The 23,218-nt window shown below is 46.7% G+C and overlaps 1 protein-coding gene across 3 annotated transcripts in view; it reads left to right on the forward strand.

Moving 5' to 3' along the window:
• adkb (adenosine kinase b) overlaps nucleotides 1–23,218 on the forward strand; it is a 164,985-nt gene that overhangs the window by 107,125 nt on the left and 34,642 nt on the right. For 2 of the 3 annotated variants that reach the window (XM_020047524.3, XM_020047525.3), the window contains exon 7: nucleotides 19,974–20,144. The exons of the other annotated variant lie outside the window; for it this stretch is intronic. In XM_020047524.3, coding sequence (XP_019903083.1) covers nucleotides 19,974–20,144 — 171 coding nt within the window. The remainder of the gene's footprint in view (nucleotides 1–19,973; nucleotides 20,145–23,218) is intronic. 3 annotated transcript variants of the gene reach the window in all.

Below are 23,218 nucleotides of genomic sequence, written 5' to 3' on the forward strand. Positions count from 1 at the left end.
GGGGGAGGCGGAGTGAGAGAGAGAAGAGGAGGTCTCTCTGTGTGGCTGACTGTGAAGCAATGTTAAACATCCAGGGGAAACGTTTGTTATTCTAATGTGACGCCGCCATGGTAACGGCTTTTACACACTCCCAAAGCTTTGTGGGAAGTGTATACTTGCTTTAATCAGTCTCTCCCCTAACTTCATTTAGAGGTTTTAATGAATATAATAAATTCTCATACTAACGGCACCCAAGACACTGCCCATGAACCTGTCTGTATTTATATTAAATAAATTAAAATGAGCAGAAACATTGTTTCTACTTAATGGGAGAAGTTGACAAACTAGTGAAAGCATAACCATTTGAATCTGTGGCATTTATTGTTTTGCCTGTGTGGTTGAGTGGAGTTATTCTCATGAGAGTTTGGCAAATATGGTCTATGGACAAACAGGTAGTGTATGTGCTGGAATCACAAGCTTGACAATACATTTAAAGCTGATAAGGAATTTTCTACATCTCATGTATGTACAGTACAGCACCAACTCTCAAACTGCTTTATGTTATAAGTGGGAAACTGCCTGTGACAGTTGCATTAGATACAGCTTGTTGAAATTACGTATGTACAGTAACGCCGTTTTAACTTTTCAGATCTGTGTTTATGACATTCCTTGCTTAAATATGTTGACCGTGGCTTCTGTTAAGGCCCCGCAGTGTTTGTGATACCTCAGCAGTTCAGTGCAGCTGGCGTCATGTAACTTGCTATGTAGGGCCATGTGAAAACATGTACAATCATATGCGCCAGAATGGCCTGGAATACCCAGCATTTAGAATCCAATTAAAGCCATCTTCTTGTTGTGCCATACACTGCAATGCAAAGCATTGGTGGTAGTAGATGGGTATCTATGGCTTCGACTTTAATATTCTGTAATGGATTTACGATACAGACTTTTGCACCTGCTTAGCATTTTTTCATAATTTCACAGATATAATCGCTATAGTCTTCAAATATTACATTATTTCAGTTTTGTGTGGTTACTTCAAAATAAAAGGCCCTGAAGGTTTTTGCTAAAGGCCAAAATGTTGACATGTTATCTTTCATAACAAAAAGTGATACAGCCAAGTGCACTCTGCTGGGTTCAAGACCATACAGGGATAAACAAGAAAAATATGGAACAAATTTAATTGGTCTGTGAATAAAACAGACGGTTAGAGGAGATCGCCCTGATGTTTAAAAGGCCTGTAAGCCCCCTCACTTCCCTACCTGTTTGTTGGCAATATTGTTTGAAGTGGCTTATATGAGTTGCAATTTTTCCGTATTGAGCCACATAAAATAAAGAATGCTGTACACTCCCTGTGAATCTATTGTTGGGAGGCTTTTAGATGGTACTTTCCCAGTGTTCACCACTACTTTCCCGGTGTTCACCACTACTTTCCCGGTGTTCACCGGTACTTTCCCAGTGTTCACCAGTTTTTACCCATTGTTCACCAATTTTTTCTCCAGTCTTCACCAGTTTTTCCCCCGTGTTCGCCAGTACTTGCCCAATGTTCACCAGTACTTGCTCAGTGTTCGCCAGTACCTACTCAGTGTTCGCCATTACTTGCCCAGTGTTCGCCGGTATTTGCTCAGTGTTCACCAGTACTTGCTCAGTGTTCACCAGTACTTGCTCAGTGTTCACCAGTACTTGCTCAGTGTTCACCAGTATTTGCTCAGTGTTCACTAGTACTTGCCCAGTGTTCGCCGATACTCTCGCAGTGTTCACCGGTACTTTCCCAGTGTTCACCGGTACTTTCCCAGTGTTCACCGGTACTTGCTCAGTGTTCACAGGTACTTGCTCAGTGTTCACCAGTACTTGCTCAGTGTTCACCAGTACTTGCTCAGTGTTCACCAGTACTTGCTCAGTGTTCGCCAGTACCTACTCAGTGTTCGCCATTACTTGCCCAGTGTTCGCCGGTATTTGCTCAGTGTTCGCCGGTACTCTCGCAGTGTTCGCCGGTACTCTCGCAGTGTTCACCGGTACTCTCGCAGTGTTCACCGGTACTTTCCCAGTGTTCACCGGTACTTTCCCAGTGTTCACCGGTACTTGCCCAGTGTTCACCGGTACTTTTCCAGTGTTCACCGGTACTTGCCCAGTGTTCACCGGTACTTGCCCAGTGTTCACCGGTACTTGCCCAGTGTTCACCGGTACTTGCCCAGTGTTCACCGGTACTTGCCCAGTGTTCACCGGTACTTGCCCAGTGTTCACCGGTACTTTTCCAGTGTTCACCGGTACTTTTCCAGTGTTCACCGGTACTTGCCCAGTGTTCACCGGTACTTGCCCAGTGTTCACCGGTACTTGCCCAGTGTTCACCGGTACTTGCCCAGTGTTCACCGGTACTTGCCCAGTGTTCATCGGTACTTGCCCAGTGTTCACCGGTACTTGCCCAGTGTTCACCGGTACTTGCCCAGTGTTCACCGGTACTTGCCCAGTGTTCATCGGTACTTGCCCAGTGTTCACCGGTACTTGCCCAGTGTTCATCGGTACTTGCCCAGTGTTCACCCAGGGACCAGAAGCCCGTCTCTTTTGATTGAATCATGCATCAACCCACGCGTCACATGTCCGCGTCCATTAACTGCAGGGATTCCATAGTTGCGCTACGCCAGCGATATGGGCTAATTCCTGAGTGTCTTGTCATTCCACAGTCATGCCTCGGCTGTACTGGAGTGCTATACTTTCTGGGTGGTGTGTGAGTCCTGCCTGACCCCAGTGCTAAGCTCTGAGCCATGCTGCCCTTCCATCAAACTCAGCACCGGGGCCTCCCTTATCTTCTGGCATTTCTGCCTGACGGGAATACCCAGGGAAGTGATCTAGTTGGCTATATTTCAGATCTACTGTCATAGCACAGCCCATCTATCTGCTCTGGCTTCGCTGAAAAATGTTGTCTTTAGTTCAGCAGCTCTCACGGTGGTGCGTCTGAAATGGGCAGAATTCACCGCTGTTGCCCGGAGGGGGGATTGAACAGCGTCACACTGGTAATGTCTGATCCCCAGTCTTCTGGGCATCTCCTGAGCTTTTATACTGTTACTGGAGCCAGCATTTATCCAACATTAAAGCTCACACATGGCTTGTAGGACGTTTGTAATTTTTTATTTTTAAGATAAGTCTTATCTGGCATTTCTGCTTCACTGATAGAGACAGTGTGGAAAGATAGAAGAGGCTGTTCTCTGATTGATCGGTGGGGCACATTCTAACCCGTGCCCCAGCAGCCCCTGAGGTAGTGGCTTGGAGCGCTGGAGACGGCCCGTGACACAGACCAAGTGTCTGTTTAAACAAACTATGTTGACATGTTCTGGTTCATAGTGCAGGTCGGACCACCATTCCTTTACCCTGCAGTACTTTGTGACCACATATTCCTCTCCTTGTAGATAGGCAATAGGGGGCCATTTATCCTGATGTGGGAGTGAAGGACACCTGGTTCCCATCAACCTCCACCCCTGTCCAGTGTGATCCGCTAAGGGTATTCAACCTCCACCCCTGTCCTGTGTGATCCGCTCAGGGTCTTTAACCTCCACCCCTGTCCTGTGTGATCCGCTCAGGGTCTTTAACCTCCACCCCTGTCCTGTGTGATCCGCTCAGGGTTTTCCCCCTGGAGGACTCCACATGACTCATGCCACCTAGACATGAGTCATGCCACCTAGACCTGCGCTGCAGAGAAATCCACCGGGCGATGTTGGTGACGTGGATGTATATGGCCATACAAGGTCTGCCTGAATAAGGAAACTGATCCTATGAAACAGAATGCATCCTGGGTAGATGGTCAAGGGAGTTGTGTCCTAGACGGTGTCCTGGTTAGATGGTCTGCCCTTGTGTTTTAGACGGCGTCCAAAACGGGCTCCTATGTCTGGTTCAGTGCTCCGCTTCTCATCCCGGGCTCATGGGGCAGCACAGTCAGAACCAGTGCCCCACATAGGGCCTCAGGTCTGGATCCATCTGGACCGCCATTCTGTTTAAACGGATCCTTTGGTCTGTACTGCCGGACCAAACTGGGTTCACCGCCTTAGTTCGGCCTCACCAAAGCCCGGTGTACGTGTCGATGATCTCACCGTTAGGGGTTGAACAGATATCCCAAAGGTTGGCCCTCCTGGGCCAGACCCGGGGGAAAGACAACGTCCCAAAGTCCTGAGCCCTGTGGATTTAGATGTTTCTACGAACAGCTGTAAACCCGCATGGCGAATGACACCCCCCCCCCCCGTGTAGTGTGCAACGAGCCCTGTGGGCCCAGGTGGAAGGAAGTGCACTAGATGTGGGCCAGGGTGTCATTTGGGACGGACGCCCGGCGCAGACTTCAACTGTGTTGTGTACATTGACCTGACAGCCCCACTGTGAGACGTTCTGTTGGCTGCTGCCGCGTGTTCTCCAGTCTGTCTGTGCCCTGCGTGAGTGTGTGCGTGTGCACGCGTGAGTGTGTGTATGGCACACAGCGGCAGGCAGACGAGGTAAACAAAGATGATGAGAGTTGACTCCCAGCATCATCACAGATGAAAAGGAACACGCACACACACTCTCTGTCTCTCTCTCTCACACACACACACACACACACACACACACACGTTGTGAGGATTGAAACACAATAGGAAAATGTAAGGGGACTCCAGCGTTCCGAGGCTTTAACAGTTATGCCAGCCTGTCCGCAGTTGTTTGGCTTAAATCTGGGATCCTTAATTTGAACAATAACAAGGCGGTTGCCCCACCTGTGTTTGTGAAAAGCTGACGGATCTGGAGAAATGTAGGGTTAGGTTAAGGTTAGGATTAGGTTAGGGGTTAGGTTAAGGTAAGGTAGTTGCTGCAGAGATCGAGAAAATGTGCATATGTCAACAGTTTGCGGGGCGTGGGCACTCCACCAAGTTGGGCTGTATGGAAGAGTGGTTTGGAGAAAGTCATTGTTTAAATTCAGTCACTTCAAATCCTGTTTGGATTTCGCCAGAACATGTGTAAGACACAGCAGAGATGTGGCGAACATTTCTCTTTTTGGGCTGAAGGGAGCAAAGCCGACACTGCTGATATCCCTGAGAACTCGTCGGTAAAACGCGGTGGCGGCAGCATCATGTTATGGGGATGCTTTCATTGGCAAGGGCTAGGAAACCTGTCAGGATTAAGGGCCAGATGGATGGGGCTGAATCTTGGAATATGCAGGAAGAAAACCTGCTTCAGTCGGCAAGAGACCTTGGACTGGGGCGGAGTGGTTCAAATTTCAGGAAGGGAATGATCCTAAACACACAGCCATGGATACACTGGAGAGGTTTAAACACAAGAAACTGAGTGTCCTACAATGGCCAAGCCCAAAGCCCAGATCTCAATCCAGAATTGAGAGTATGTGGCAAGACTTGAAATTCGCTCTGAACCAATGATCCCCATTCAAAAGAGCTTGAGCAATTTTGCAGCTGTAGATTTGCAGGTGTAATTGCTTTAAACAGTGGTTCTTCTAAATATTGACTCAGGTGGTTGATTCTCATCCAACCAACACATTTCGGTCTAATTACCTTGTGTTTCACATTGAAACAATATTTTGCACCATCAAAGGATTGTGAATTTGATGTTGATCAAAAGGAGAGAATCCCAACTGAATCAGTTTTAATTCTAGATTAAAACACCATTAATGTGTCCAGAAACATGGAGAGCATCGTACTCCTGAGGCTAACGCATTCATTTGTAGCTCCAACTGTTCCGTTTCAACATTCCTTTTTGTGACAAGGTAGCTTCGGAAGAAAACGCCAGCGACCCTGAATGAATTAACGTGTAGTGTCCGGCAGTGAAACAAACTGATTGTGGTCTGTTTACATTAAGAATATTAAATATGTAACTTATTAACGTGTAACTCAAATGGTTAAGGTATTACTGAGGTTTGTGTGACCTTGGGGATTCTGCTTTAGCACAAACACGCACTATTTATAACAGAACCAATGCCATCACATGGCTGAGACAGTCAACATGGCTTTGAGGCTGATTAATGTTTGTTTGCAGTTGCATTGTTTACAAACAAAGTTAATCAAGTTCATATGCTGAGTCATGATTGGTTACGACAGCTGAACTAAGCTCACAAGTTATTTCTGCGTTATATTCTCAGAGAATCAGTGGGGTTTAGTGTGTGATTAATCTGAGTCAGAAAATGTATATAGAAATGAAGGATCCCAGCTTGAATTCAGTTTGATCTAATCCCACAGAATCGTGATTTCATTTTAGCATTTCTCCCTAAATTGTGATGTTATTTGATGCTACGAACTCTAGTGTAATCTTATGTGTAACGTAATGGGAGGCTGAGGAGCTGTAGTGTAACTAATGAATATACCAAGCCTCTGGTGCTTGCCGCCAGTTAGAATCTGCATTCAGTTTTACATTCTGAAACATGGCAGTCAGATTTCACATTCTTGCTTCTGCTTGCAGCTGTAAAACCTCTGTAACATCCTCTGCTCATCTCAAGGGCTAATTCCGTGATGAAGCAAAAATAGGTTGACAGAGATGCTGTTTGCATCTTCACCCAGACGCCTTTATCACACACACACTCACACACACAAACATGGGTTTTACTGGTGAGGACGGCCAATTCGGTCCCCTAATTTCTTTCCCCTACCTCTAAACCTAACCTTAACCTCTATAACATAATCTTTATTCCTAAACTTAACCTAGCCCTAATTCCTACCCTAACTGTTGATACCTAAACAGAGCCTAACTCCAATGTCCTCAATTAGTGTCCTCACTTCGCATGGTTTTCCTGGGAACACAGTCACAAACTATGTTACACACACTCTGTTACACACAAACACACTCAAAGCGATAACTAAATAACGGTGTGTGTGCGTGTGTGTTTGTGTGTGTGTGTGTGTGTGTGAGATGGTCTTTGTGATGTACATTTTGAATTCATACCTGGGCGAGGAGGTGCGTGTGAGGTGCACACACACAGTGAACATGTGCGTCACGCATGCGGTTGGTTGTGTTGTGTGTTTTTAATCAGCCGGTCTGTGGTGTAGATGTGAACTAGTGGTTCCCGGAGCCCCATATAGGCTTTATGCACTGTGACAGGCTTCACACAACATCGTGCAGCGGTACACTCTGTTTCCCATACTGTTCAAATGAAATATGGCAGATGGACCCTTTCTGCCGGATAAGTGGGGGTCTCTCTCTCTGCCCCTCTCAAACACACACACGCACCCCCACCCTCACTGCTCTCTGCAAGGGGAAAATATGTCTCCAATTACCTCCCCACAGCCAGTCAGCTAGGCCCCTAGTATGCGTCCCGCCCTCTGACCCCCCCCCCCCCCCCCCATTCCCTTCTCAGCAATCAGAGTGGTGTTATTTTAACCTCTCAACCAAAACCAAATAAGATCCATTGACTGACACAATTACCTGTAATTTTCCGATCGGGTGCTTTAGGCTGGTCCCTCTCTCTGGACCGGTCCCTCTATGCTGATACCTTTAGGCTGCTCCCTCTCTCTGGACCGGTCCCTCTATGCTGATACCTTTAGGCTGGTCCCTCTCTCTGGACCGGTCCCTCTACGCTGATACCTTTAGGATGGTCCCTCTCTCTGGACCGGTCCCTCTACGCTGATACCTTTAGGCTGCTCCCTCTCTCTGGACCGGTCCCTCTACGCTGATACCTTTAGGCTGGTCCCTCTCTCTGGACCGGTCCCTCTACGCTGATACCTTTAGGCTGCTCCCTCTCTCTGGACCGGTCCCTCTACGCTGATACCTTTAGGCTGGTCCCTCTCTCTGGACCGGTCCCTCTACGCTGATACTGCGTTTTAAACTACACTCTATTCCCGGTCTAATGCACTAGTTTAGACCGGGGTTCTGGTGAGAAGCAGCATCCTACACAGTGAATAGGGTGTCATTTGGGACGCCCTTCTCTCCTCTGAGGGATGGATTGTCTGCCTGAGTGTTAAAGTTAAGTATCAGTAATTCATTTTCGTCCGTAAAGTGGCTTGTTTGGGAGTCTTCCCCCCCTTCCACCACTGTCTGTCGAGGAATGTCTGGAGGATGGATAGTGTTCCCTCCCTCCTGCACACGGTCAACCTGTTGTCGAGTCCAAAAGTCCACCCTGTTTCCTGGTAAATGTAGTGCTCCGTAGGGTGTCCGTTGGGCTTGTGTGATTGGGATCCCTAACTACTGGGCCCCAGTGCTGTAACTGGAGGCCGAGACACACCAACACAGAACTCTGGGTTCCCTTCCTCGCGCCCATATGTGACTATGTCCTTTCCAGCCAATTCAGCAGGAAAAAAAGGCTCAAATCTCAACATCTGTTTCCATATAGGTGTGTTTTGCAGACTGTTATTCTATTTTCCATCCAACCCCCACCACCACCTCCTCTTTTCCCAGTTCCCTATACCGAAGAACTGTCAGAGCAGTAGAAGCTCAACTTGACGTGTGTGTGTGTCTGTGTGTGTGTGTGTGTGTGTGTGTATGTGTGCGCTTGTCTATCTGCACGTCCAGACTAGAACTGCACGGCTGTCTCTCCTTCAGCGAGGGGGGTGGGGAGCGGGGACAGGGTATAGAGAGGATTGGGGGCTACTCCTAAAATGCTAATTAGGTGTGGAAGAGCAGGATGGCAGTATCAGGCGTTACTCTGTCACAGCCAGCCCAACACAGTTGGTGGTTGTTTTGAATTCCAGTTCTGACCAACTGACAACCAAGGGAGAATTAGCTGAAATCTCCTCCCAGGCGTGAAAATAAGAAAGTTATGTCTAGTCTCTGTTGTCTTTTACATGAGCATATAACATAGGTTTAGACAGGCGGGGGGGGCTGATAGCCTTCTCTTCTCCTGGAATGCCTGTTTAGCCTTTTATCGCGGCGTACATATGGTACGTGTAACGGAGTGTAGTTTGTGAATTATTCTGAGGATTAGAATTGGCATTTGTGTGCTCTTGGCTATAAATCTTGTCTGTTTTAGATCTTAAGTACATTCCTTGGCATTGGCTCTCTCCTCTCAGGCTGCCCTCTAACTCTGGCCAACACATTTTTGACTCAAACTCTGTTTGGAACTTGAGAGGAGAGGGAGAACGCCGAGCCCTGATCCCCGAAGCTCGTCTTGTTGTTAGGAAGATAGATTAGTTCGATGCGTCCTGATTATGCCTGCCACTCAGTGATGCCAGCTCCAGTCTAACCTCTTGGCGGTAGTAGCTTTCCCCACTCCATTTAGGCAGTTGTTAGTTATTCTTCGTTCAGTTAAGCGGTGGAGGCACTGAAAGTTTGTGCGTTTGTGTCGTCCCGCGGCCATACAGACTGGAGAACCCTGTTCTGTGACACACCCTCTTAACCCTGTAGTGTTCTGCTGGTGGCGACAAAGGTCCCGCGGCCATACAGACTGGAGAACCCTGTTCTGTGACACACCCTCTTAACCCTGTAGTGTTCTGCTGTGGCGACAAAGGTCCCACGGCCATACAGACTGGAGAACCCTGTTCTGTGACACACCCTCTTAACCCTGTAGTGTTCTGCTGTGGCGACAAAGGTCCCGCGGCCATACAGACTGGAGAACCCTGTTCTGTGACACACCCTCTTAACCCTGTAGTGTTCTGCTGTGGCGACAAAGATCCTGCGGCCATACAGACTGGAGAACCCTGTTCTGTGACACACCCTCTTAACCCTGTAGTGTTCTGCTGTGACGACAAAGGTCCCGCGGCCTCGCGTTCCCGTTTGACGTTTGTCCAGGGGGAGATTAACATCAACCAATGGGTGTTGAGAATGCCAATGTCGATTTTTTGTGGCGGATGAGAGAATTAGCGTGACTCCCTGTGCAAGGTTGGAGTGAGGTTTTCCCTCCGGTTAGGGAAAGGAAAATGGAAAATCTTGGAATTAAAATAAAATTTGGTGCTTCATATATTTGACCTCACAACCTTTGGAGTGAATATCATTGGCTTACCTGCCCATCCACCACCCCAGCTCTCCGCAACCTAGCCATCTGCCAGTTTAACTCTTGTAGCACTCTCTGCCCCTAGTGGCTGGCTGTAAATAGACCCACCTGGAAAAACTTTACAATAGAAACGTCAGTACGATGTTTGTCTTTGCTTCTCTGTTTTTTTCTCTTCCCTTCCCAAATTTCATCATGCACAATTATATCAACCCAGCGGATCCAGGAGAGTTGTAGATCGTGGTATGCCTTCCTCCTAGGCATCTGCACCAAGCCATTCTCCTTTTTGTCTAGGTGTGTGTGTGTGTGTGTCTCTCTAGGTGTGTGTGTGTCTCTCTAGGTGTGTGTGTGTCTCTCTAGGTGTGTGTGTGTCTCTCTAGGTGTGTGTGTGTCTCTAGGTGTGCGTGTGTCTCTAGGTGTGCGTGTGAATGTGTAGGTGTGCGTGTGTGTGTGTGTCTGTTTGTGTCTAGGTGTGTGTGTGTGTGTGTGTGTGTGTGTCTAGGTGTGTGTGTGTGTGTCTAGGTGTATGTGTGTGTGTCTAGGTGTGTGTGTTTAGGTGTGTGTGTCTAGGTGTGTGTGTGTCTGTGTGTGTCTAGGCGTGTCTGTGTGTGTCTAGGCGTGTGTGTGTGTCTCTAGGCGTGTGTGTGTGTGTCTCTAGGCGTGTGTGTGTGTCTCTAGGCGTGTGTGTGTGTCTCTAGGTGTGTGTGCGTGTCTAGGTGTGTACGTGTGTGTGTGTGTGTGTGTCTAGGCGTGTGTGTGTGTGTTTGTCTAAGTGTGGGTGTGTTACTATAGTTATGTAGCATAGTAACATAGTAGCATGGAAAAGCATGAGGTTTTGCTGGTCCTCAATTATATCAAGTGTTTTTTTTGTAGGCTTGGGATTAGGGTTAGATTTAGGGTTTGGGTTTAGGGCTTGGGTTTAGGGTTAGGTTTAGGGCTTCAGCCTGGAGTTAGGGTTAGGCTTGGGGTTAGTCTTAGGGCTTAGGCTTGGGGTTAGGGTTAGGCCTGGGGATAGGGGTTAGATTTTTTAAATTTTTTATGGAAATCAATTGTGATCCCCCAAAATGTCCTCATGAGTATATGTGTATGGGGGAATGTTTGTTGGTGTGCTTCTGTTTGTGTGGATGTGTTTCTGTGTTGGTGTGTGTGGGTAGGTTAAGAAAAATCACTCCAAATGGATGAACCTTTTTTGGCCAGAAATAGTTTTTATTGCTGAAGAAATAAATACTGTAGCAGTCAGTTGATTTATTTTATTTCCAGTTGTTAAATCCTTGTGTTTGTGGCACATTTATGTTGCTCTGGAGGTCTCAGCCTGACAGATTTGATCCCACTCTTCTCTGAGGGGTCTTTATATTCAAGCTTGGTCTCCTTTGCTTAGCTGTCTTTCCAGTTCAGTTGGTCTTACTCCAGTTCGTCTTTCTCTCACTTGCCCCGTCTTTCCTTCTTTCTGTCTGTTCCTCTCTTTTCTTTTTGCTCTCTTTTTGAGCCATAAATATCTCAAGGTCTTCCAGAACTAGATTTTTCTTTTTGTTATTTTATTTCTTTCATTGACGGATAGAGTCAGAGACGGAGGCGGACGTAGTGGAGGCGTTGTGGTGAAGGGTTGAGGGGTTGAACCGCGGTCTCCCGTGGGGGGTCGGTACTGGACATGAAGCCTGGAGCGTTACCACCAGACCAGGACTTTGCACAGAACTTGACTTTAAATGTGATAGAGGCAGATTTCATCCGGCCAGTTGAATTGCTGAGCAGCCAGATCAGATATTTGTCAAAGGGCCGGGATTCTTAGTGTGATGCTGCGTTAGACTGGCCATGTGTCCCAAATGGCACCATATTCCCTATACAGAGCATTACCTTTGACCCTCTCCACCTAGGACCTGATCAGAAGGAGTGCACAGAGTGCCATTTGAGACACAGACAGAGTGGGTTCTGTTAAATGGTTCCATTGGCCTAATGGAACTTGGGTTCTGAAAGAGACACACTGGCAAACAAACATGGTTAGGGCTCTGAAACAGCCCCCTATTTTTGCCAGATTGCCACAGTTGTGTCGGGTCTTTGAAATGGTTATGAGCAAAACAGAGCGGAGGAATAAAAACACTTGTCTTCTTTCAGATTTGTATCCACTCAGACACCCTTATGCAGCAACATGGTTTACATCTCTCTCTCTCTGAATTTTATTCTCTCTGCTCTCTTTCTCTGCTCTCTCTAACTGCTCTCTCTAACTGCTCTCTCTATCTGCTCTCTCTATCTGCTCTCTCTCTCTCTGCTCTCTCTCTCTCTGCTCTCTCTCTCTCTCTGCTCTCTCTCTCTCTCTCTGCTCTCTCTCTCTCTCTGCTCTCTCTCTCTCTCTCTCTCTCTGCTCTCTCTCTCTCTGCTCTCTCTCTCTGCTCTCTCTCTCTGCTCTCTTTCCCCACCTCCCCCTCTCAATCACCTTGTCTCTTCTGTAATACTCATTCTTACTCTTCATGTGTGAAGGTGTGTGTCTCTTTGTGTGTGTGTGTCTCTTTGTGTGTGTGTGTTTTGTGTGTGTGTCTCTGTGTGTGCCTGTGTGTGTACCTGCAGGTGATGTTTTTGTTTGTCTGTGCACCTATCGCGTAGTGTGTGCATGCAGGGTGTATGTGTGTGTGTGTGTGTGTGTGTGTGTGTGTATGTGTGTGTGTGTGTGTATGTGTGTGTGTGTGTGTGTGTGTGTGATACTGGAATTGTCTTGATGGAGATGGAGAAGTCACACTGAGTTAACGAACCTCCAAACCTCTCATATCGATCCACATCACTGCAGAGCCTCACACACATAACACTGCAGAGGACCAGTATGTGACAAGGCCTGCACACACACTGTCTGTGGTGATGACACACTGTCTGTGGTGATGACACACTGTCTGTGGTGATGACACACTGCCTGCGGTGATGACACACTGCCTTTGGTGATGACACACTGTCTGTGGTGATGACACAGTGTCTGTGGTGATGACATAGTGTCTGTGGTGATGACACAGTGTCTGTGGTGATGATACAGTGTCTGTGGTGATGACACACTGTCTGTGGTGATGACACACTGTCTGTGGTGATGACACACTGTCTGTGGTGATGACACAGTGTCTGTGGTGATGACACACTGTCTGTGGTGATGACATAGTGTCTGTGGTGATGACACACTGTCTGTGGTGATGACATAGTGTCTGGGGGCAGTGGTCCTGATAACCCCACACTCAGCAACAGTGACTAGGTTCTAGTTTCAATGATGGAGTCATTTTAAATAGAGGGGAAGTACGCCACCACCTACGGCGCCACCTTCATCGCCAGCATCGTCGCCACCTACATCACAACCTATGTCACCACCTTCATCGCCAGCATCGTCGCCACCTACATCACAACCTAAGTCACCATCTACATCACAACCTACGTCACCACCTTCATCGCCAGCATCGTCGCCACCTACATCATAACCTACGTCACCACCTTCATCGCCAGCATTGTCGCCACCTACATCACAACCTACGTCACCACCTTTATCACAACCCACATCACCACCTACGTCACCACCTCGTCTATCTGAATGGTACATGATAGTAGCTGGTAGGATAGAGATCACAAGTTATTTTTAATGAGTACATTTCGCAAGTGTCTAGTTTGCCTGCGGAACAGAACTATTGCAAAGTGGTGCAGCTGGTTGCGTTTCAAGGGAGATAATATACATGTATTTAATAAAAGGGATTATGCAATTAAATTATGCAATGAGTGTTATATGATCACTTCTATTTACAGTGGTTAAACTAATCAACCCCCCCCCCCCCCCACACAAAATGTATGAATGAATACATTTTAGCTGGAAGACGACCAACTGAGCCGGGTCAAGGGAACATTCCCAGAACATTAGATCAACTGAGCCAGACCAAGGGAACGTTCCCAAAACATTAGACCAACTGAGCCAGGCCAAGGGAACATTCCCAAAACATTTGACCAACTGAGCCAGGCCAAGGGAACGTTCCCAGAACATTAGACCAACTGAGCCAGACCAAGGGAACGTTCCCAGAACATTAGACCAACTGAGCCAGGCCAAGGGAACGTTCCCAAAACATTAGACCAACTGAGCCAGGCCAAGGGAACGTTCCCAAAACATTAGACCAACTGAGCCAGGCCAAGGGAACGTTCCCAAAACATTAGACCAACTGAGCCAGGCCAAGGGAACATTCCCAGAACATTAGACCAACTGAGCCAGGCCAAGGGAATGTTCCCAAAACATTAGACCAACTGAGCCAGGCCAAGGGAACGTTCCCAAAACATTAGACCAACTGAGCCAGGACAAGGGAAAGTTCCCAGAACATTAGCTAAGATTCCGTTTAGGTTGCAGTTGAAGCGTGATGTGGGGCATCGACTACAATGCCCCGGCCTACTTATGTCAGCCACCACTGACAGATCCCTTAAACATTGTTCTCCAGTTTTCGAATCATCAGTAAACCTGTCAATGTTTGTGTTACGAGAACATTCGCTGAAGCCGAACACATTTGGGACATTTCCCAAAAGCCATTTTGGTTTTCAGGCATGATGGGGCACTGTACTGGATCTGTGCGAATGTGAGTTATGTATTTGTACATTGCTACGAAGGCTGTGATGACTGTTTGCTATGCATTCTCTCTGTCGTTCTTCTGAGTAATGGGAAGTGTCAAGCGTCATTCGTGCTAGTGTTTTAAACACCGCCACAAGGCCCTGACAGCCTCAGGAGAATTTAAATAGCTGCTGAAAAAAAAGTTCCTTTTCCATGACTACCACCTCTATTGGCCCAGCTGAAAAGCCCCTCCCTCTCCAAAATGGATAACTTTTTCCTCTTCACGCGTCTAGTTTTATTTTAAGCTTTAGTGACTTCATGCACATTCATCAACAGTACACCCAGATGTTTAGATTTTTCTGTACTATAAGATCCAAGAGGAGAACTCTATGACTGGACAGAACACTGGTGTATGTGTCTGTTTGTCTTTTTCAGTCTGTCTCTGTCTATTTCTGTCTGTCTATCTTGGTCTGTGTATTTGTGTGTGTGTGTGTGTGTGTGTGTCTGTCTTTATTTGTCTGTCTGTGTGTGTTTATTTGTGCACGTTTGTGCATGAACACGTCTGTTTCCAAAAAAGTTGTGACGCTGCATATAATGCAAATAAAAACTGAATACAATGATATGCAAATCATTTATCCTGATATTTAATTGAAAATATTACAAAGAGAACATATCAAATGTTCTTGTTTTTGGAACATTTGTTATTGCCAGCAACACGTTTCAAAGAAGTTGGGACAGGGGCATGTTAAGGGGCATTGTGTTACCTCTTATTTTAACAATACTCTGTAAGCGTTTGGGAACTGAGGAGACCAATTGCTGTAGTTTTGAAAGGGAAATGTTTCCCCATTCTTGCTTGATATAGGACTGCAGCTGTTCAACAGTTCAGGGTCTCCTTTGTCGTATTTTTCCTTTCATAATGCACCAAATGTTTTATATAGGGGACGGGTCTGGACTGCAGGTAGTTTAACTCCAGGACTATTTTACTATGGAACCATGCTGTTGTAATACCTGCAGAATGTGGTTTGACATTGTCTTGCTGAAATAAGCAAGGCCTTCACCTGAATAAGATGTTGTCTGAATGGCAGCATATTCTGCTCCAAAACCTGCATATATTGTTCAGCATTATTAGTGCCTTTACAGATGTGCACGTCACCCATGCCATATGCACTAATGCACCCCCATACCATCACAGATGCTGGCTTTTGAACTGTGCGCTGACAACGAGCCAGATGGTCCCTTTGGTTTTTAGTCTGGAGGACGCAGTGTCCATGATTCCCAAAAATAATTTCTGATTTAGATTTGCCTGACCTTTCCAGAGCTGTATTTAAATGATGTGTTTAAATGATTTGCACATCATGATTTGCACATCATTCCATTCTGTTTTTATTTACATTTTACACAGCGTCCCAACTTTTTGGGAAACCAGGTTGTAGATTTTCAGTGGTTATATTACTAGATTTCCTTTTAGAACGGCCTCCTAGGACCTTTGTCAGTGTGAAGCTCAACATTCCAAGTTTCCCCTCAGAATTCCAGCTTGACACAAGGCAAACATGAATCCGTATAATCTGTTGCCCAGAAAGCAGCATATGAACCTCCCAGTGTCCTTATTAAATGGCTGGATGGGAATTGTAAAAAGTGTCCATCTGAGCCACTCTGATCCTGATGACCTGGAAAGGCGATATAGCTCTGCTTCCCAGTGTCTCTCTGACGCCTGGGGAAACCAGAGCTGTTGATCAGGCCACCTGATCCACGTCTGTGCTGTGCTAAAGACCGAACTTCTCATGTTTCTACTCGGCTAACAGTTAAGCTGATGATGGGAACTGCCATTCTGCTTCTCTACTTTGTCACCCATAAGCAACTTGGATTGCAGCAAAGTGACCCCTTACTTTCTACGCTATCTAATACTCTTGATCAGGGACCCGAAAGGCTGCAGTTACAACAAATGCGCTATATGGAGTGGTTTGAAGGAGTTTTTTGACTTTCATGTTGCATTACAAAGTGTGGTTGAAATTGATTCAAATGTTGTTCTTGATTCATCAAGAGAAAATATTCATCAAAGTACAAAGTATTATTCTAAGATTTACAATGAATATAGTGCAAGTACTCAACACCTATCTTTATACAAGCCTGAATTAGTTTCACACGGGTTCTACATTACATTGTTCTGTACTACCAGTTCATCTGTTCCCCATACAAGCACAAATAAGGTTGAGCACAGATTACTACTTTAAAGACATAATTATAATAATCTATTGCATTTGGAACACTCTTTTCATTATAGATGAAAAGTGCATGAAAATAAAAATAAGAAAATTAGATTTAAAAAAAAGAAATATATTTAAAGAATATATACATTAAACTACAATGATAATACAGTAAACTAAAATAATAATACATATTATAATATAAAAATGTAATATATAATAATATAATTTGATTAAAGGGAAGGGTCAGCCAACCGACAGAGGTGTGTTAAGGCTTTAAAACCCTTGACTGTCTGTGCAGCCCTGAGGCTGTCAGGAAGGGAGGTCCAGAGGTCACGTCCAATGAAAGAAAAGGCGCGGCCTGCCATTTTCCAGAGCTGGGTTCCTGGTACATTGAGCAGATTGGCATTGCTGGACCGTAGGTAACGTGGGACATTTCATAAAGAACGGCATTGATTGGTTGATGGGTCACTATGACCAAGCAGACATGATCTTGTTGAGATAAAAAAAAACATATAGTCCTTTTGAACTGCATTGCTGGAAAAGAAGGAAACTGCTTTGTGATGTCACCCTGAGGCCTTTGGTGATGTCACCCGGAAGCCATTGATGATGTCCTCCTGAGGCCATTGGTGATGTCACCATGAGATCATTGGTGATGTCACCATGAGTTCATTGGTGACGTCACCATGAGTTCATTGGTGATGTCACCATGAGGTCATTGGTGATGTCACCCGGAGGCCATTGGAGATGTCACCCGGAGGCCATCTGTGATTTCTTTGTCACAGATTTAGCATGACTTTGAAGATGAATGGTTTTCATGTCAGGTCAAGTGGTAAGGTGACAGTTAATTGAGTTAAAATATTAATATGAGACATATTCAATAGTAATTCACTGAACCGTTTGTCGGGATGTTGGCTGATTCTGTCAAAAACCTGTAATACTGAGTTTAAAATATAAAAGTAACATCTAAAGTGTTTGTGTTAAATGAGCTGGAAAAAAAGATCCCAGAAATGTTCCATGCACACAAAAATCCCAACAAACAGAGGGGGAGGGTGGGAGTAGCTGGCTTTTAAAGTTCAGTTCTCCACCCCTCAGGGTATCTGGGAGCCAGAGGCCTTTGATCAGAGCAGCTAGCATTAAGATAACCGAGACACAGCCTGCCTCCCAGCTGACATGATCCCCTCCCCAGTGCTTTCAAACAGAGGGCACTCTGTAGGGTACAGGAAACCATTTGGGACTGATTCCCCTCAGTCCGAAAAAAGGCCATTTATGTCAGAAAACAACTGACGCCAGCACATTAGGAAGCATCAGGGTCAGGTGATAGGCTGTCAGTTCAGGGTTACTTTATTAGTGTTTTTCAGAAATGCTTACTTACACACACACACTCTCTCGCACACACACACTAACACACACACACTCACACATGCAGGAGCACAAACACATTTCGCTTAAACACACCTTTGATTTAGATGGTGTCATTGCTCGATGAGAACACTGATCCAGTCTCACTTGAACTGACTAAAGCCATTTCCCACTACCACTTAATGAAACACTGTATAAAGCATTCCATAATGCATGAAGTGAGGAGAATTTCGGCAGCGGCAGTGAACAGACTGCACGAATGCGTGATAAAATATGCACCCGCTTAATAGCATGTAATACATTGTTAGTTTTGATTGACTGAGCAACACTAGCGACCACCGTTCACCAGCGCAGCGTCTTTCTTCGCGCGACGCGCAGGTCGCTCGTCCGTTCGCTTGCAGCAAATGTCAGGCGTGCTTTAATGAGAGAGCCGCTTGTGTGTACCACCACAATGGAAGCTTTTCTGATGGATTCAATGTATCCCAGAGTGCAAAGTGAAAAAGAACACATCCATTCTCCGGCTATTGTGACACAGCAGTGTTCTGGAAGAGAGGCTTGTAGCTGAAAAACAAGGTTAAGGAGATCATTATCAAAAAGGAGGAGTGGTTCTGTGGGGTTTGCAGGAGTCTCGTGTTGGATTTCAACCTGAAATACAAAGGTGTTTTCTTACCTGATTTTCATTCATTCACACAATGAGCTGACCTGGCTCTCGTGTTTCTCCGTGTGGAGAGTCCAGAACGGACTTTTGTTTCCCTATTCATCCGATACGTGCATGTTGCTTCCTCCAGAACAGGGTTTTGGACTGGCGCCAGGCGCTTTGTCCTCCACGGATTTCACTGCCTTCTCATTTCTTTGTCTGGACCGTACACTTTCCAAGAATCCAATTCAGATAACTACTTAGGCCTCAACCACCACTTGTACATTAGACTGTCATTCTCAGTATATGTTAACGCTTCACCTTGTTACTGTATATTGGGTTGTACCCCCTAATTCTCTTGTCAGACTGAAAAGGCCACAAATTAGAAGATAGATCAAACGTGGGAACACTGGTTTCGTAGGTTTTGGCTTGTTCTACGTCCGACCACAGACAATCATGCCTGTCTGTAATGTGCTTCTGGAGCTATGAGGTTTGGGGATTGTTCCTGAGTGCTGGGCGATCTAACCGTGAAAACCCATCATGATGCTGGTGTCTGATATTGTCTGTTATTTTTAGTGAAAACCCATCATGATGCTGGTGTCTGATATTGTCTGTTATTTTTAGTGAAAACCCATCATGATGCTGGTGTCTGATATTGTCTGTTATTTTTAGTGAAAACCCATCATGATGCTGGTGTCTGATATTGTCTGTTATTTTTAGTGAAAACCCATCATGATGCTTGTGTCTGATATTGTCTGTTATTTTTAGTGAAAACCCATCATGATGCTTGTGTCTGATATTGTCTGTTATTTTTAGTGAAAACCCATCATGATGCTTGTGTCTGATATTGTCTGTTATTTTTAGTGAAAACCCATCATGATGCTTGTGTCTGATATTGTCTGTTATTTTTAGTGAAAACCCATCATGATGCTTGTGTCTGATATTGTCTGTTATTTTTAGTGAAATCACATCATGATGCTGTTATCGTATTCTGAATTAATCAACAGTGATCTCAACAGTGTTTAGGCGTTGATAGCTTAAACAGTGTAGTTAAGTAACCACAGACTTTCCCAGTGTGTCTCTAGCACTTTTTCCACAGTTAAATGCATCATCAGTCTGGACAATTTGGATGTTGGTTTATTGTTAACCACTTGAACAACAACTTTACGCACTAGAACCAAACAAATCACGTAATACTACTAATAATGACTACGTAGGAGCTCCAGAGCTGTTAGTTACTTTCAGCAAGGATTTGGGGTGACGTCTCCTGATGTTTATTTGCTGGTTATTTTGTGTTCGCCTCCATGTGAAGGAATGCAACAATTCGAATGTATGTTGTGTCTCGTTTCTTAGTGTTTTCTCGTGTTCCAGGGTTTCTTCCTGACCGTGTCCCCGGAGTCCATCTTGAAAGTGGCGAAACACGCCTCCGAAAACAACAAGATATTTGGCCTGAACCTCTCGGCTCCCTTCATCAGCCAGTTCTTTAAGGATGACATGATGGAGGTCATGCCCTACGTTGACATCTTGTTTGGCAATGAGACGGTGAGTGGAACGGCTCGCTTTGTCCAGGCCCTGCAGTCGTCTGTTTTGCTGTGGGGAGACAGGACGCAGGGACTGGGCTAATAGCTGAAAAGCCTCTTCTGTGGTAATGCAGTTGGCTTTCCTGAGGGAAGCTCCGTGTGTAAACAATTTCAACTGTCTGTTACTTTAACATTTTAATCATCAGGTCGGATACTTCTGCCTGTTGAGCAGCAATTACAAAAAACACAAACGATCTATTTATCAAAACCCGATGAATCAGCGTAGCTGGTAGAACAGTTGGGAGCTGGATTTAGTCTCCATTAATTGTTCCCATTGCTTACCCCTGATGTGACGTGTGTTTGGGTGTGGGTGTCTGGGACACGGCCGGTGCTCCTCCCTGCTGGAGAACAATTCCCAACATGCCAGACATTCCACCGTAAGGACTTGTGGCCGGCTGAGGCTGTGTAATGTGTGTTTTTTCCAAGCGGTGTCTAAGTCAACACATCTCGATTGATGTATGGAGCTGGACGGACGCAGACCGTTGACTGGCGGGAAACACGGTGCTTCTCTCTGGGAGCGATATGGCCTACCCCCGCTGCAAAGCAAAACGGACTAACCTGTTCCATCTCTCTCCCTCTCTCTCTCCATCCCTGTCTTCCATCTCTACATCTCTCTGTTTGTTTCTCTTCCTATTGTTCTGTCTTTGTTCGGCCCACACACCCGTTCCTTGTCTCCGTGCTTCGTAACCATTGAACACCCCCCCCACCAACACTATAAAGAGACAGATAAGAATTAGGTTGGTAATCATTCATCTTAATCGTATCACCATTTCATGCCAGTTAATCTATTGATTTTCCTGCCTGGTGTGGAAGTGAGTACTTGGTTTAGAGGTCAGGCTGTGGTCAGATGCTGCATCAGCTTAAATGGATCACTATTCCCTAAGCAGCACACTTCTTTTGACCACGTGCTATGGCTTAAGAGTCGTACACTACGTAGGGAATAGGACCCCATTTGGGCGTCCTGCCAAACTGGCTTCAGAATATGAATTCATTTGAGAGACTTGTCTCTTTGCTTGGCTGAGCTTGCCTATTTCAGTACAACCAAGAGAGTAGTTACCAAAAACCCACGATTAGTCCGCACAGCACTACAGAAACACTAAAGAAAATGCACAGGAAAAGTATTCAGGTAGTACTTTAAGGCAGGTCCAGGATTTCCCCGTTTTAGGGCTTGCCAGGGTTAACGGGGGGGGGGGGGTCGTCATGAAGCAGCTAACAGCAACTGCACCCCTGGGGGGACAGCTGTAGACATTCCCCCCCCCACCCCCCTAAAACCACTGAACACACAGAGTCTTGTTTGGATTGAGATCTGGTCCTCGGACGCAAAATCAGACTCAGGATTTATTGCTTCTGCAGACTTCAGCTTTTTCTTCCTTCCATCCTCTGTGGGCTCCACACACACAAAGACCTCTGTTTCCTCGTATGCACCCCTTCTTGTTACTGCTGCAAAGACGTGCAGTGTCTGTTAGTGTACATTCTGTAGACGTGATGTATTCTGGGGTGGGCAGACACAGTGGGTGGTGCGATGTTAACTGTTTGTTTAAGGCAGGTTGCCCACACACCTCACATTTTAAAGATGGTGGATAATTATAAGTTTGGCCAGTGTTGAAAGAGTTGTGTAATGGGGTTTGTCAGACAACCTGGTTACGACATGTTCTCTGGATCCAGTCGAGGTAGATGTTTTCCGAGTGCACTGTCCATCGGATCCAGTTGAAATCCGATTCAGTGTCACACAGAAATTCCCGGCTTTTCCAAAAATCCCAGTCGGAGCCGATTCCCTGCCTGCCTCGTTCCTGGACTCCTGGAAGACGTGGCCACGGTTTTCATATCTTCTGCAGACGCGTGATAATTGTGTGGGGTCTTGTTGTGGCCTGGGCCTCTCGGCCAGCCGCCCCCCATCGGGGTTCAGAGTACGGGACTGAAGGCTCGTATGCCACGGCCTCCCACCATGCAGTGCGGCAGGGAGCCCAGTCAGCGCCGGAGCTCCTTGGCGGTCATGCGTGGTGTATGGTGAGTGACGGGCAGCAGCACTCCCTCAGCCGCGCTTCTCACACACACACACACACACACACACACAGCCTAGCCCCCAGTGCTTTCATAACATGTCGCTGACAGTAGGGAGCCCAGACTGACTGGGAAGACGTGTCCCAAATATCCCTGTGGGGTTGTGGTTAGCTGTGGCCCGTAGGGCTCGGCTCAGAACTAGGGCCCTAGCCGGGGGGCAGGCTGCCATTTGGGCCGGTGCCGCTGAGAGACAGCCTGTAGTGTTGGCCGTAAGGTAAGGTTATTGGTAACACGTCGGTCTGCCTGCATGTCTCCTAGGCTGCCCAGCTGATGGTACATGAAGTCATTGAGCTGCTTACCAGAGGGCGCAGCAGTGTTGCTGGGGTGGACGCGGTCGGGTCGCTGGGGTGGACGCGGTCGGGTCGCTGGGGTGTACGCGGTCGGGTCGCTGGGGTGGACGCGGTCGGGTCGCTGGGGTGGACGCGGTCGGGTCGCTGGGGTGGACGCGGTCGGGTCGCTGGGGTGTACGCGGTCGGGTCGCTGGGTTGGACGCGGTCGAGTTGCTGGGGTGGATGTGGTCGGGTCGCTGGGGTGGACGCGGTCGGTCCAACACTGCTCCATGTACAGGTTGTGTGTGTCTATCAGTGTTACCTAGGATGTTTGTGTGTGTGTTACCTGGTGCAGGTGTGTGTTGGGGTGTGTGTGTATTACCTGTTCTGTGGTTTTGGTCTCTCTGAGATTGTCAGTCTATCCTGCTGCAACTTGCTTGATCCCTGCCTGGCCTATCAGAGACAGTCTAGTCACTCTCTGTCCCCCCACATCTGTCCTCTGTCCCTCCACATCTGTCTGGCCTCTGTCCCTACACATCTGGCCTCTGTCCCCCCACATCTGTCCTCTGTCCCTCCACATCTGTCTGGCCTCTGTCCCTCCACATCTGGCCTCTGTCCCTCCACATCTGTCTTCTGTCCCTTTCTTGGTTTCTGATTCAGTCCGGTTTTGCTGTTAGCACAGACACACAGACACACACACACACAC

The sequence above is a fragment of the Esox lucius genome, chromosome 6 (assembly GCF_011004845.1).
Source record: "Esox lucius isolate fEsoLuc1 chromosome 6, fEsoLuc1.pri, whole genome shotgun sequence".
Classification (NCBI taxonomy): Eukaryota; Metazoa; Chordata; class Actinopteri; order Esociformes; family Esocidae; genus Esox; species Esox lucius.